Source organism: Sapajus apella, unplaced genomic scaffold (assembly GCF_009761245.1).
Source record: "Sapajus apella isolate SASKATOON/1434 unplaced genomic scaffold, GSC_monkey_1.0 scaffold56, whole genome shotgun sequence".
Classification (NCBI taxonomy): domain Eukaryota; kingdom Metazoa; phylum Chordata; class Mammalia; order Primates; family Cebidae; genus Sapajus; species Sapajus apella.
The window spans coordinates 1,841,042-1,857,971 of NW_022436996.1; the positions used below are offsets into that span (position 1 = coordinate 1,841,042).

General features: G+C 44.5%; 1 protein-coding gene across 1 annotated transcript in view; it reads right to left on the reverse strand.

Moving 5' to 3' along the window:
• Positions 1-464: 464 nt before the first annotated feature.
• UBE3C (ubiquitin protein ligase E3C) overlaps positions 465-16,930 on the reverse strand; it is a 122,645-nt gene continuing 106,179 nt past the window's right edge. The window contains exons 20-23 of the mRNA XM_032244884.1: positions 12,106-12,294; positions 11,939-12,005; positions 8,583-8,713; positions 465-2,236 (exon numbers count right to left, since the gene is read on the reverse strand). Of these exons, the coding sequence (XP_032100775.1) occupies positions 2,066-2,236; positions 8,583-8,713; positions 11,939-12,005; positions 12,106-12,294 (558 nt within the window). The 3' untranslated portion in view covers positions 465-2,065. The remainder of the gene's footprint in view (positions 2,237-8,582; positions 8,714-11,938; positions 12,006-12,105; positions 12,295-16,930) is intronic.

Sequence of the window (16,930 nt, forward strand, 5' to 3'; positions counted from 1 at the left end):
TCGATAAGGCTGCCCTAACGGACTTGGGGTACCTAAACGACGACTCTGCGGGAACACCGCATGAGAAAAAGGCTGTGGTAACCCCAGGTCAGCACTGAGGTGTGTGTACAAACTACCAGAAAGCAGACAGAAGGACCGAACATAGAAAAAGGCAAACCAAACAAAGAATCTTTCTCCAGAAATTTCTCAAGAACGAATGCTAAGCCCAGTGGGAGACATGGGAAGGGAACCCGGTGCTAGGAGCGCACCGGCCTGGCCTGGGAGCCACGCTTGGCCCGCCTGCGGTGACAGGCACTCCTCCCAGGACCTCTGATTCTCAGTAAGCGCAGGCCATGTCACCACACTCCATCCACTGGCGACACACACATTCCTGTGAGAAGCTAGTACCATTCAGAAGCTGTGGCTTTACAAGAGCAGAACGCCCCCAGCAACAATGATCTGGGGCAGGACTCCAACACATTCTTGGGAAAAAAACATTTAATGTAAATGTTTAGCCATTAGAACATACAAATAAATAAATAAGCTCAGAATAGCTGAGAAAAAAACCACAAATAAGTGAACTGTCAATTTCTCTTCAGTCTCAGATATGCTATTTCCAAAATACTGATAATAAAATATACAAATTAACTAATATATAGAACATTCAACATAAAACCTAAAATAAGAAATAACCAAAGACCAACCCTAATTATTTCTGTATATCAAGACTATGAATAGCATTTAAATGCTTAATTTATTATTCAAATTAAGACATTATACATTTTGTTTTGATAATGTTCATTGTCTTAAAAGTGTCATTCAGTTTTCCCACATTTAAAAGTATATTGCTAATGATGGTCAATTAACTATGACAGTCCACAGAGCCTCCAGTGACAGTAAAATACTAGACAGAAGAGATAAATGAGGGTTTAGATCCCCTCCCCCCAGCATCAGCAGAGGGTCACTCCGCTCCCACAGCTGACGCTAAGAGACACTTTCTGTTCGTAGAGACTAAAACCCTCCAGCAACAAGTCAGGTCCTGATAAAGTGCCTATTGCAAGAACTACTGACACTCCTCTTCCCTGGATGTGCGCCAGGGACTGTCCCGTCTTCGACTCAGAGCAGCACCAGGAAGCAGAGGGTGCCGAGCACGGCAAGTCACCCAAAATATCCAGGAAGACAAGTGGTTGCAGCCCAGGGGCAAGGAGGGCGAGCGGGTGATGGAGGGACCCCGCACGGCCGGCATCGGGACAGAGATGCAGCCGCCACTTTGGTTCAAACGACTTTAATGACGCCAGTGTCTGTCCTCCCCCAAGGAACTGGGGACAGTGGGTGACACATGCTGCAGAAGCTGGGCAGACCCTCCTCCTCCACCTCCCCTGAAAGCTCTCCAGGCACAAAACGGAGATAGAAACAGGACAGCGAATGGAGCCCCCACCTCACACCCACAGACAGGAATCTCAAACCATGATGATGCAGCTGTGGTATGCTGAAAACAAGCATGCTAGTCCCATTTGGGGAAATGGCTTAAAAAGCACAAATAAAATATTAGCATCGTCATCTGTTTTCCAGACCTAACCACGTTGGGAAAGGCAGCAGGAAAAAAACGCCTTCAGTTTTAATAATGAGGCTTGTAAACAATCCAACCACGTGAGAAGCAGCGGCCCCACGGCATCTCAGACCCTGTATCTCTGCCCCGCACAGCCTGTCTGAGCCCTGGAGCAGCGTGCTGCCTGCTCAGGGGCTCTGATCTCATCAGAAAGCCAAAGCTTCATCTTTGGTTAATTTCACTGAGATGCCACTAGTCTAAAAACTGTGCTCTTCTTGGCAGTATCACTAAATTAGCCACATGGCACATAACATGTGTTATTTTAAGTTATTTGAAAAGCAATGTCCATCTAAGTAAGTGACCACACCGTAATAAAAATCATTTAAAAAAGGGAGAGAGGGAGGAATGCAGAATGAAAGGAGGAGCTTAGGAGAGCCTTGGGCGTGCAGTGTGAGCATCCTCGTGGGTCTGGGGAGGCGCTGCCGACGAAGGAAGCACTGGTTCTCTGCAGGGTCAGATCCCAGCATCCGCTTCTACTCAGCTCAGCTCAAAGCCAGCAGCACATTCAATAGCATATAGAAGTTTACTTCGCAAAAGTGTCTCGTCGTAGAATTCAGGGAGTTTCAGCAGGTTCATGCAGGTGCTGGCTGTGGGGAGCCGCTCAAGGTCAGAGCCTCCATTGTGAATACAAAATGCGGGATACAACTCCTGAAAAACAGCATGTGTAAAAGATGTAGCTGTAACAAGCATGGTGTCACATGAGCTTTAACACAAAGCACACAAATGTGCCTGCTCCAATCAGCAAAAAGTTAACCCTGCAGATTTTCCCGAAACCACATTTGCTTTTTAAAAAAATCACATTGACAACTGTAAATTATGTAAAAGGTTGTACACTGTGCTTCAGGCATAAAAAGGGATCAATCACATTCCAGGCCAGGAGCATGGCTCACACCTGTAGTCCCAGCACTTTGGGAGGCCTGGGTGGGAGGATGGCTTGAGCTCAGGGGTTTGCCTGGGCAACAGAACGAGACACCATTTCCACTAAAAATACTTGGGAGGCTCAGGTGAAAAGATTGCCTCAGCCCAGGAGGTTGAGGTTACTGAGCCATGATCACAACACTGCACTCCGGCCTGTGCCACACAGCAAGACCCTATCTATAAAGATTTTTAAAAAGGATCAAGATTTATTCTATCTCTCCTGTACAAGCTATTCCTTGGGTTAACCAAATCATTGGTAAGAAGGAACAAAGCTGTTTTTAAATAGAAAGTTCCAGCTAATAAATGATAAACTGTGTAATCAGAATATGGCTGTTTTAGAATCACAGTAAACATTGGATGTAGGCAGTGATGATAAGTGACCACTAAAATCAAGAGGCATTCTGAATGCACAGCTGGACGCCAGCACTGCAGGGAAGTGACTCAGGAGAAGCGGATCTCCCACAATGACTATGGACATGGGAGGTATACAACATTATCCATGTGATTTATTACCAAAACAAGAAACACTCAAATTTAGAATATGTATGAGACCTCTATCAGTTTTCAAGAGACACAAAGAAGCAACCCAGTTCCCCTGTTAATTAAATTACAAGGCAAAATTGAGGGAGGTGGAACACCCATAGAGATGTGCACGAAGCAAATGCAATGATGAAATGTGGCGCTGTGGCTCACGCCTGTAATCCCAGCTTTTAGGGAGGCAGAGGCGGGAGGACAGCTTGAGCCCAGGAGTTTGAGACCTCCCTGGGCAATATAGCGAGACCTGTTCTTAAAAAGAAAAAAAAAAAAACGGGGGGACCCTATAAAATCGTACACAGGATACAGCTAAAATTATATTAAAAAATTATAGTTTATTTGCTACTTTTTAATTTTTTTCCCCATCTTTAACCTGCAACACAGGCAGAATATTTGCTACTTTAAATCTCTCATAAAAATGTTAGAACAAGAACCAAAGGAGAATCAGAAAGAACATCTATTACACTTATTATTTAGCATTCTGAGTACGTGAGGACAGTGATTTTCACAAATGCTTGAATATACTAAAATGGAAGCAGCACGTTCTTGAAACAGAAGAGGATCTCTGAATGAAGGGGTCAGTGAGTGCTGGCAAAGTCACTGGATAAATGAAAAGCTTAAAATATATTTTGCAGTTAAATGCCACATTTTAGTGTTTCTTTCATAGCACTAATTGAATTTCCTACTTGGAGTCTTAAAAGTAAAAAAAAAATGAAGTTCTTCATTGAAATCTGAGTCAAGGGCACCATTTTGTGCATAATTAAATACAGTACAACGGGAATTTGCATTAATTCAGAGTGAGAAAAATCATCAATTTATTCTGTGGCCTGATGGTAACTTAACAATTTTCTACAGCACTTTAATGATTTTTTGTCTGTAACAAACGCATTTATTAAACATATTAAACTTTAATTAGCTTTAGCAGATGTTACTCTTCTCCAATAATCTGGCGCTAAGGAGTTTCATAACTTTAAAATTATGCCTGCCTGCCTTTGCTATTTATAGTACTTCAACTGAAAGACATTCTCTTCCTTTAAGTCTGAATTAATTCTGGCAGCCCTTGCAAATCCAGGCATACTAAGCTAACCGGAAAGCCTAAATATTAAGATGATTTTTCTAAAATGGTGTCTAACATAATAACAACTTCAAAAACACTTATCATGGAAAAATCAATTCAGTTTTACATGTTAGAAGATGGAGAAAAATAAAAAAAAATAGGAAGACTGTCTCACGGATGCTTTCCATGGTGTAACTTGATGATTGTACAGTATCATCAGTTGGGGGGGAGGATTCTCCCTTTTAGTGTATTTGGGATTTTAAAAGCTAATGTACATCCCTCTACTTCTGTTCCCCTAAACCTAAGATGGCGACGCACGAACCTGGCGGTCTCACGGAGATAAGGCTCACATTATCTCTGGCTCCTTGGTCGGCTGTCGAAATGTCTAGACCCTACTCCGTCCAGCAGGACTTCTCATTTTGATTGCTACTCGTGTGATTGGCATTATCGAATTAGCCAGGAGCTGACAAAAATCTGAGTCTTCCAGTGTTTTGATGGGAGCAGGTCCTCCAAACTTCCTTGTATGAAACTAGATCAAACGCACAATTTTCTTGCTTTGGAACAAACTAGTTTTGAAACAAAGATACTAGAAGCCTCGTCTATCATAAAAAATGTTAATGATAAAATTACCAAATGGCACGAAAACCTTTCCTGACGAAATGCAGCCTCCATTTACTCAGGCTGTCGCACGCCTCCCCCGCAGTCCTGCTCTTCAGCCCCCGACACAGCAAGCCCTCCAGGCTCCCCCACCAGCTGCCACTGCGTTTGAGAGACTACCTGGGTCAGTGCTTCAGACTCTGAAGTAGACCCGTAACATTCAGGCTTCCCTCACTTTATGTCTTCTAGTCTGTGACTCTGAAAGCTGCCTATTTTCCCCCATGTCTGGTAAATAGAGTTGGTTTTGTACGGTTATTTTTTCTCTCCAACAATTTGAAAGATTATCACTTCTGCTAATATGACCGAGTAACAGTCTTCACTAGCACGTTTACGTTCACACATCTTTACTATTTGTTGCTTCTGAAATGTAACGGCGTGGATGAGTGACCTATTTCAAACAAAGCCACTGCAGGTAGGCCTCACTTCTTCCCACCAGTCTACTGTGTCCCAACTCCAGTTCTGAGGGCGCTTACTGAGCTGCTGTATTACTTTAGAGATGTCGATTTTTAAAAACAGCTTACCCGAGGTGTACTTGGCATACTGTAAGATTATCCATTTAAATGTACAATCCAAAGATTGCAGTGAGTGTACAGAGTTCCGCAACCATCCCCACACAATCTGGTTTTGGACCGTTCCACTTCTCCAAGGCTCCCGCTGCCACCTCCAGCCCCACACAGCCACTAATCCCGCTCTGTCTCTGTAAATGTGCCTTTCAAAGGACATTTTTTTTTCAGACGAAGTCTAGCTCTGTCGCCAGGCTGGAGTGCAGTGGCGCGATCTCTACTCTGTAAGCTCCGCCTCCCGGGTTCAAGCGATTCTCCTGCTTCAGGCTCTCGAGTAGCTGGGATTACAGGCACCAGCCACCATACCTGGCTAATTTTTGTATTTTAAACAGAGACGGGTTTTCACCATGTTGCCCAGGCTGGTCTCGAACTCCTGAACCTTAAATAATCTGCCTGCCCCAGCCTCCCAAAGTGCTGGGATTACAGGCGTGAGCCACCGTGCCCAGCCTCAAAGGACATGTTATCCAAGTGGAATTATGTATAATAATACATAGTCTTGTGTCTTGCTTCTTTCACTCAGCACAGTTTTTTCTTTCTTTTTTTTTTTTGACACAGACTCTCGCTCTGTCACCCAGGATGGAGTGTAGTGGTACAATCTCGGCTCAATGCAACCTCCACCTCCTGGGTTCAAAGGATTTTCCTGCCTCAGCCTCCGCAATAGCTTGGACTCCAGGTGCCAGCCACCATGCCCAGCCAAAAATGAACATTTTCAGGCCCCACTCAGATCTGAAGCAGTACTCAGTGGAGGTGGGGCCCAGCAGTCCTGTTGTGACCGGCCCTTCCGTGTCAGGCCAGCTGTCCCTTCACGTCCTTCAGAGAGTCCGACCCAGGACCACACACTGCCTTTCACAGGCATGCTCTTCAGTTTCCTTCTTCTGCATCCCATTTTCAAGGGGTCAGGGAAGTCATCTTCAGCATGACCGTCAGCGTGGCGTTGCACTGCCACTCTGAGGCAGTGTACAGATGGCAGTGTATGTTCACACGGACTATATATGAATGTTCAGAGCAACAGTCTGCGTAAGTGCAATTTCCTGACCTGTGATCATTTAACTGTGGCCATTTAAAAATGTCTTTATGGCTCACACCTGTAATCCCAGCACTTTGGGAGGCCGAGGCGGGTGGATCACCTGAGATCCGGAGGTTTGAGACCAGCCTGATCAACAAGGAGAAACCTCGTCTCTACTAAAAATACAAAAATTAGCCAGGCATGGCGGCGTGGGCCTGTAATCCCAGCTACTCGGGAGGCTGAGGCAGGAAAATCACTTGAACCTGGGAGGCGGAGGCTGCGGTGAGCCGAGATCTCACCACTGCACTCCAGCCTGGGCAACAAGAGAAGTCTCTATTCTTCGGAAGTATGGGCTGAAATACTGAGGGAAGACCTGATGTCTTCAACCCATTCTCAAACGACTCAGGAAAGAAATGCTTGAAAAGAATGATAAAGTAAACGCAGCAATGGCAACAACTGGTCACTGTGGATTTAGAAGTTCTTTCCTATACATTTAAAATAGTTTCAAAGTAAGAAGTTGAAGAATAGCTTCACTCAGAATATAATAAAATACTTAATATTACTTTTCCCTTGAGACAGGATCTCACTACTCCATTGCCCAGGTTGGTCTTCAGCTCCCGGGCTTAACTAGTCCTCCTACCTAAGCCTCAAGAGAAGCTGGGACTACAAGAATGTGCGGGAACGCTTCATGTAACTTTCTGACAGAAGGTTATTTGAAAGTGAATGCCAGCTGGGCATGGTGTGGTGGCTGACACCTGTAATCCCAGCACTTTCGGAGGCTGAAATGAGAGCACTGCTTGAGCCCAGGAGTTGGGAGACCAGTCTGGGTAATACAGTGAAACCCTTCTCTATGAAAAATCAAAATATGCCCAGCGTGGTGGCTCACGCCTGTAATCCCACTTTGGGAGGCTCAGGCGGGGAGATCACAAGGTCAGGAGATCGAGACCAGCCTGGCCAACAAGGTGAAACGCCGTCTCTACTAAAAATACAAAAATTAGCTGAGCGTGGTGGTGCACACCTGTAATCCTAGCTACTCAGGAGGCTGCGGCAGAAGAACTGCTTGAACCCGGGAAGCGGAGGTTGCAGTGAGGTGAGATTGCACCACTGCACTCCAGCCTGGCGACAGAGTAAGACTCTGTCTCAGAAAAAAAAAAAAAAAAAAAAAAATCAGAATATTAGTCAGGCATGGTGGTACATGCCTGTAGTCATAGCTACCTGGGCGGCTGAGGTGGGAACACCGCTGCTTGCGCCTGGGTGGCTGAGGCTGCACTGAGCTGTGATCATGCCACTGCACTACAGCCTGGGTGATACAGCAAGCGCCCATCTCAATTTAACAAAAAAAAGAAAAAAAGAAAGTGAATGCCTATTTGTTAAGTTTTGTAAGCACACGTTACATATAATACTTATCTAATCATATGTTATTCTAAAACATATATTTCACTGTTTGTATTTTTAAATGTTAATATGCTTTTATTTTAATTTACAATGAAAACAGGAATTATTATTAGATATTCCTGAGGCAAAGCTTTTTTTCTTTTTTGAGACAGGGTCTCACTCTGTCGCCCAGGCTGGAGTGCAGTGGCACGATCTTGGCTCACTGCAACCTCCACCTCCTGGGTTCAAGCGATTCTTGTGCCTCAGCCTTCTGAGTAGGTGGGATTACAGGTGCATGCCACTGTGCCCGGCTCAGTTTTTTGGACTTTTAGTAGAGACAGAGTTTTACCATGTGGCCAGGCTGGTCTCCAACTCCTGACTTCAAATGATCCGCCTGCCTGAGGCAATTTTAATTGCTAAAAATAAGTCAAATGACGTAAGCTCTGCATTAATTTCTAGAAGTGGTAAAATAAGGCTGGGTAAGAGAGTAAATAACAGTGAACGACCAGGAGGAAAAGGTGCTTCTGCTCATATCCTCTCCATCAACATCTCCAGGTTGTACCTGTTTCAGTTCAGTAGCAAAACGCCCAAGATGTGTTACAGATTTATGAGACTGATTATTCATCCCGCAAACAGTCCCTCCAAAAGCAGGGTTTGTTCACAGGCAATCAGAACCACAATGCACAACTATCACATGAATAGGTTATTGTGAACAAGCAAGCAAGCAACCCCAAATAAAACTAGCACCGAAATATATATGCCATAGCCAGTACTGAAGATAAGAACAAGAGTATATAACAGGACTTCATTTAGCCCCGCTGCATGCTCTGCTGCCTTTCTTATTACGATTTGCTCTTTAGAGCAAATGTCATGAAAGCTGTGTACCTTAAACCCCAAGAGAGGGGGTCGGGAGCAGCTTGTTACAAACTTCAGCAGTTTGCGCTTTTCTTCATCGGTGAAACCTTCCACAACTCTCCAGAAGACCTTAATGACAGGATGGTCGGCAGAGTAGCCTCCTGTGACAAGAGGAGCATGTTTAATGCAACGTAAAGCACACCCACCCCTCAGGATCCACAGGGCTTGGTCTAGACCCCACAGATACTGACGTCCACGGATCCTCAAGTCCCTTCTACAGAATGGCGTGGCCATCTGTGTGTCGCCTTTGTACACCCTTCCGTGCACTTGCATAAGCTTTAGGGCACTTGTGCCCTCTACTCCAATGCAGAGGCCATGGAAATGGCTGTGATGCTATACTGTTTAGCACCTATTGGTGCAGACACGACCACTGGATTTTTCCTCAAATATTTAAAATATGCAACTGGTTGAAGCCATGGATGTGGATAGAACTCACAGATATGAAGGACCAACTGTAAATGCAAAAGTGGAATTCTCTGCCCCCAACCCCCTCCCCCGCCCCCAGCTGCTTGCCACTTACGTGGAGGTGATGGGCAAAGTACAAGAGGGGAGAGCAACTTAAGGAGGATCAAAGCTGGGCCGGGCACAGCGGCTCACACCTGCAATACACTCAGCACCTGGGGAGGCCCAGGCTCACAGACCATTTGAGGCTGGGAGTTCAAGACCAGCCTGGCCAATGTGGCGAAACCCCGTCTCTACCCAAAATACAAAAATTAGCTGGACGTCGTGGTGCGCACCCACAATCCTAGCTTCTCTGGACGGACGGGCACACACTCATACACACACCCACGCACACACACACACGGACACACACACCCAAAGACACAACACACACACACACACACACACGGTGACACACATACACATGAACGGACGGGCACACACACACACACACACAGTGACACGGCAAGAGAGACACATACACACACACGGCGACACACATACACTTGGACGGGCACACACCCATACACACACCCGCGCATGCACACACACACACCCAAAGACACACACACACACACACACACACACACACAGCGACATACACATGGACGGACGGGCACACACCCACACACACACCGGCGCATGCACGCGTGTGCACACACACACACACAGTGACACTGGGCGAGAGAGACACACACACACACACCCGAAGACACACACACACACACACACACACACACGAAGCTGACACAGGCTAGAATAAGGATTGCCCTGTAGCTATAAGATGAATGCGGGCACCAAAAGCTGCTGCCAAGCAGCCTTATTTTGAGGAAGCGTGCTGGCAGCTCACAGCCGCTGCTGAGCAGACAGGAGAGAAGGGTCTGCGTGTGGCCAGAGGCCTGCAATGACACATGGCGCGTGCCCAGTACTAAGAGCACTCATAGTGCCTGGGACTAGCTGGGTGTTTCCCAGCAGGATACGGTGTCTCATTTTATCATCTCTCCTTCTGACAATAACTTATTATTCAGATATGAATACCAGGACTCAAAACCAATCCCACTACATGACGAGACCACTCTTCTAAAATGTAACGTCTGCTACTTACAGCTTCTAATCTCGTAAAGTGCTTCCTAAACCTAAAATAATTGCTATATATTGTTCCCTCATTGGTAATATACTACAGAAATAACACCAATAAAATGTCTTAAGTGCATTAATTGGCACCAAAATGATTCTAGTATTTTAAACCTATGTATTGGCATAGCTGAGACGATGGGAGGTGCCAGCCCTCAGTGCAGACGGGTAATGCAAACAACCCAAGGCACTCTCTTGGCAAAGGGAAGGTCAGACTGATTTCATTTCCTTACACTTAGGACTCGATCACCAGGACAGTGTGACCGTAGGCATTATCTGCTTTATCACGTAAAGATTAGACTGAAAATTCAGAGCAATGCAAACTAACTACAGATAAAGAGACACATTCACATGGACACACATGTATATATAAAAATGATTCTTAGTAAATTTACAGTTTTACAACCATCAGCAGAATCCAGCTTCAGATCATTTCCATTTCCTCAAAAATATCCCACTTGCACCCAGTAGACAACTAGGGGGTATGTGGGGTCACCTCATTTGGGTTTACGTGGCATTTCTCTATAATGACTAATGGTGCTGAACATCACATCATGTGCTTATTGGCTTCCTGGCCATTTATCTACCTTATTTTTTTCTTTTTTTTCAGGCCAGCAACTTAACATTCTTGGAGTAATCTGTCTTCTTATGTTAAACATCTGTTTAATTTCCTTTGCCTATGTATGTAGGTACGTATTTAGAGACAGGGTTTCACTCCTGTTGTCAGGCTGGAGTGCAGCAGTGCGATCTCGGCTCACTGACATCTCATGACCTCCGTCTCCCAGCTCAACTGATTCTCCTGCCTCAGCATCCCAAGTAGCTGGGACTACAGGTGTGCGGCACCATGCCCAGCTAATTTTTGTATTTTTTGTAAAGATGGGATTTTGCCATGTTGCCCAGGCTGGTTTCAAACTTTTGAGCTCAAGTGATCTGCCTGCCTGGGCCTCCCAAAGGCTAGGATTACAGGCACCAGCCACTGCACTCAGCCATCTGGTTTCTGAACCATGTAAATTACCCATACAAAAGACTACATTAAAAATTACTTTGGGGCTGGGCACAGCGGCTCACACCCATAGTCCTAGCATTCTGGAGGCTGAAGTGGGTGGATCATTTGAGTTCAGGAGTTTCAAACCAGCCTGGGCAACAACATGATGAAACCTCGTCTCTACTAGAAATACAACAATTAGTTGGGCCTGGTGGCAGGTGCCTGTAATCTCAGCTATTTGGGAGGCTGAGGCGGGAGAATTGCTTGAACCTGGGAGGCAGAGGTCTCAGTGAGCTGAAATAGCCACTGCACACCAGCCTGGGCGACAAGAGTGAAACTCTGTTTGGAGAAAAAAAACTAAATAAATAGCCGGGCGCGGTGGCTCAAGCCTGTAATCCCAGCACTTTGGGAGGCCGAGGCGGGTGGATCACGAGGTCAAGAGATCGAGACCATCCTGGTCAACACGGTGAAACCCCGTCTCTACTAAAACTACAAAAAATTAGCTGGGCATGGTGACGCGTGCCTGTAATCCCAGCTACTCAGGAGGCTGAGGCAGGAGAATTGCCTGAACCCAGGAGGCGGAGGTTGCGGTGAGCCGAGATCGCACCATTGCACTCCAGCCTGGGTAACAAGAGCGAAACTCCGTCCCCCCAAAAAAAAAAAAAAAAACAACAAAAAATAAATAATAAAAATAAAATAAAAATTACTTTGGAAATATGATCACCTGTAACATTTTCAGAAAAAATAACTAGTAGTGATAACATACCTGAATAGTTTGTAAAGGATTTTAGGTCTTCCAGACTTATGGGAACTTGTGCACCAGAAATTAATACCTAAGGGAAAAAGTCCAAATGATAAAATTTAAGATAAGTTTTAAGAAAAACTTTTCATTTCCTGTGACAAACGTATCCCAGAAAGTCAGCAGGTAGGTACCTGAATTTCTTGCTGATCAAACATTCGGAGCCACTCGAGGCTGACAACATTGGCGAGGCCCTGCCGGAACGCCAGGCAGTGCTGGCGGATCTGTCTGTTCAGCCTGTAGTCCGCCACCAAGTGGATGTACGCAATCCGGTTGGCGCTGGTGACAGGGATGTCTTTCCCCCCAAATTTTAGTTCAACTACCTGTAAATACAAAACATAAGGATCTCAAAATTCTCAAAGTGTGGTAATAGTAAGAGTTCTCATTTTATATAATAGTATGGTAATAATAATAAATGTTCTCATTTTATATGGAACGTTCAAATTGAACTCAAATGTTCAATTTACCAGATTTGCTTCTTTTAACATTTCACATTTTAAATGATGATTCAATTATTCTTACTAGTTCACTTTCTAAAGACAAGAAACAAATGTGTTAAGAAAATAGAACTTGTTTTGTGAACAAGAATCTAAATACGAAACAGTACAAGAGTATGCACACTATTGTGCACAGATTCAGATGCACTCCGAGAAGATTGTCTAAAGCCCAGCATCTTAGTCTGTCTTTAAGATCACTAACCATCCGTGTTTTCTCCAAAGCACTAGGGAACTGTGAAGCAATGTCACTGTGGCAATTTTATTTAAACAAAAATGGGAAATCACAAAGGGCAAAGATATGAACCAAACAATCAACTTAAGTCAAAAGAGAAAAAGGGACTTCTGGAGGAAACAGAAGGCCACAGTAAAGTGATTCCTCACATTCATCCCCAGAAGCAGCACACGCTTACCTGTGTGCTTACACAATGTCGTTACTCTCAAGCACTGATGCCAAGGACGGTGGTAACGATTAGTAGTAACAGACCAGCCGATTTCTTATGTACGTAAACAGAGTGAGTAAGAACACTTTTTTTTTTTTTTTTTTGAGACGGAGTTTCACTCATGTTACCCAGGCTGGAGTGCAATGGCGCGATCTCGGCTCACCGCAACCTCCGCCTCCTGGGTTCAGGCAATTCTCCTGCCTCAGCCTCCTGAGTAGCTGGGATTACAGGCACACACCACCATGCCCAGCTAATTTTTTGTATTTTTAGTAGAGACGGGGTTTCACCATGTTGACCAGGGTGGTCTCGATCTCTTGACCTCGTGATCCACCCGCCTCGGCCTCCCAAAGTGCTGGGATTACAGGCTTGAGCCACCACGCCCGGCCTCTAAGAACACTTTTTATTAGTACATGGCCAAACTCACAGATGTGCAGGTGTAGTGTGGGCTCCTATATGCACCACAAGCATGCTCATGAGAAAAGCAACACAGTGGGAACACCCAGGCCTGGACCTTACTGTCTCCCACTTGTGTGACACACAAGTCACTTTATACCTTGACATTTTTGGCCATTAATAAAATTGTGACATTTGTTTTGTCTGACTTGGAATTTTTGTGATGATATGAATTCATCAATATAAAACCAGTACATGGGAAAAATACCACAATATAAACATGTAACCATAATTTATAAAGAATATACTTTAAATAAAGAAATGAAAAAAGAAGTGTTTATTAAGAAAACCAAAAAACAGGCTGGGTGTAGTGGCTCACACCTCTAACCCTAATCCCAGCACTTTGGGAGGCTGAGGCAGGAGGACCTCTTAAGTTCAGGAGATTCAGATAAAGCAAGACCCCCATCTATATTTCTTTTTTTTTTTTGAAATGGAGTCTTGCCCTGTTGCCCAAGCTGGAGTGCAATGGCGTGATCTTGGCGCACTACAACCTCCACCTCCCGGGCTCGAATGATTCTCCTGCCTCAGCCTTCCAAGCAGCGGGGAATGCAGGCACCCACTACCACACCTGGCTAATTTTTGTATTTTTAGTAGAGATGGGGTTTCACCATGTTGGCCAGGCTGGTCTGGAACTCCTGATCTCAAGTGATCCGCCCACCTCGGCCTCCCAAAATGCTGGGTTTACAGGCGTGACCCATCATGCCTGGCTTCCCCATCTGTATTTCTAAAACAAAACCAAAAACACCCAACTGCATTCCTGGTGTTAGATAAGGGTAGTCTATACCATGGATAAAGAAAACACAAAATAAGCCCAAAATAAAGGAACAAAGACATTCCCACTTCCTACCTTTCCATTATTTTCTTTTCACAGCCTTCAGTTTTCCTGGTAACTTCAATATCCCCAGAGTAACAGACAAGACTGCTGGCTCTGGGCAATGGCACTGATGTCCCAGTCTCTCACCATTTACATAAAGGCTGTTTCACAAATCTGCTAGAGAGCTTGACTTAAGTCATCCTATAGCCGATGGTTACAGGGGAGTCGTTTGCTGGTTCTCATTTTATATAGAACGTACAAATTGAACTTGAATGTTCAATTTACCAGATTTGCTTCTTTTAACATTTCACATTTTAAATGATGATTCAATTATTCTTACTAATTCACTTTCTAAGTTTTGGAACCATCAACTCTAAGAATGGGCTTTCAATTCCATTGTCTTCATTCTGATTAAAGATTGTGTTCATTACCTTAATTCCTTTGCTTGTACTCAGCTGACAGTCCATCTGTTAACCGAGCCTCAGGAGGCTAGCTATTATATTTCAATATATAAAATACCACCCCTTCCTTTAAATGGATTAGAGGCAGGTAATAAATGATGATGTACTTGTATGATTTGGAAGACAAAGGACCAGTGAAGTTATCAGTTAGAGAAACTTCCAAGGCTCCCAATTACCTTGCCTAATCAGAACACATGAACATTTCTAATAACTTTTTTTTGGTCTCACTCTGTCACCCAGGCTGGGGTGCAGGGGTGCGATCATGGCTCACTGCAGCCTCAGCCTCCTAGGTTCAAGCGATTCTTGTGCCTCAGCCTCCGGAGTAGCTCGGATTACAGGTGCATGCCACCATGCCCAGCTCATTTTTTAATATTTTTAGTAGACAGAGGGTTTCACCATGTTGGCCAGGCTGGTCTTGAACTCCGGATCTCAAATGATCCGCCCACCTTGGCCTCCCAATGTACTGGGATTACAGGTGTGAGCACTGTGCTTGACCTCTAATACCTTTTAAATGGTTACACTACTTTTAATTTAAAATCCTCTCTCAGGGCCGGGCGCGGTGGCTCAAGCCTGTAATCCCAGCACTTTGGGAGGCCGGGGCGGGTGGATCACGAGGTCAAGAGATCGAGACCATCCTGGTCAACATGGTGAAACCCCGTCTCTACTAAAAATACAAAAAATTAGCTGGGCATGGTGGCGCGTGCCTGTAATCCCAGCTACTCAGGAGGCTGAGGCAGGAGAATTGCCTGAACCCAGGAGGCGGAGGTTGCGGTGAGCCGAGATCGCGCCATTGCACTCTAGCCTGGGTAACAAGAGCGAAACTCCGTCTCAAAAAAAAAAAAAAAAAAAAAAAAAAAAAAAAAAAATCCTCTCTCAGGCTAAGCCTAAACAACTATGTGAACTTAGAAATCATGTAAAATAAATGCTTAACTTCAGATCTGAGAGACATATTCAAAATTTCCTTTAGATACAAATATATTTAACTGAGTTCTCAGGACAGCAAGAAACCAAGAGCTGTCCTCTCTGCTCTTCCAGAAGGTCTGCCTTCACTTGGAATCCAGAAGGCCCCACAAGACACCACCACACATGACCTACTTCCATGAGCTCATTTAATCCTCGGGTACTCACACCCCCATCTGAGATGAGGAATGGGTCTTGTGACCTTCTTAAGCCTCACAGAAAAGCCGCCCAGCAAGGACCTGAACCGAGGTGTTGTGACTCAAGTCCAATATTTTCTACCTAACAACTCCTTATTTGTGGGTCCTTCTTAAACCCTTGGCATTTTCCACTAGAAAGAGTTCTATGTAAATTAGTAGTCTAAAATTCATGTTGACTGTTAAACAGATTAACAAACAGCCAAACTGATTACACTGAAGAAAGAAAATTTGAGAACAGCACCATTATTTTAAAAGGGATGATTAACATAACACAATAAAGTATTTGCATATTACAAGTCTTTAAATCACATTTTATAAACTTAAAAACTTATATAGAGGTCTACCTATTTATTTCTAGAGAAGTCCTTAAGATCTCCCTCTAAATTAGGTGCTTCACTAGTGAATTTCTTAATTTTTTGAATTAGGCTCTTTAGTATAATCATTCTCATACATTATAACTTTTTAACTCAGTGGGACTTTCTATGAATAATTGGAACATCTTAATTTCACACTTTTGCTTTTAACAGACTCCAGTATTATCAGCAAAGCTTTAATGGAATTCTTGCATATGTGACATTTCACTATTACCATCTACTTCAGAAGGAAAAATGGGAAATCCTCACATTAGCAAAGGCCTCAGGCAGGTCACTACGGCACTCACGGTGCCAAGGCTTTTATGCCATTTAGAAATCACGCCACTAGGTGGTGCAAGGCCACAGCAGCAAGCAGCATCACTGGATGTGGAACATTTCCTAATGACAACCACCAAAATTACCCACATTTTGCACTGTTGAAAATTCAGCTCTATAGTATGGAAGGATACGCAGAAACAAAAGCAACTACATAAGTTGTAGCCAGATAAAATACGGCTCTTGGACAGTCATGGTGGCTTGCGTCTGTAATCCCAGCACTTTAGGAGGCTGGGGCAGGAGGACCTCGGGAGTTTACCACCAGCCTAGACAAGACAGGGAGACTCCTATGTCTACAAAAAATTAGCCAGACATGGTGGCTCATGCCTGTAATTCCAGCACTTTGGGAGGCCAACACAGGAGGATCACGTGAACCCAGTTTGGGTGACATGGGGAGGCACTGTCTCTACAAAAAAACAGAAAAATTAGCCAGGCGTGGTGGTGCATG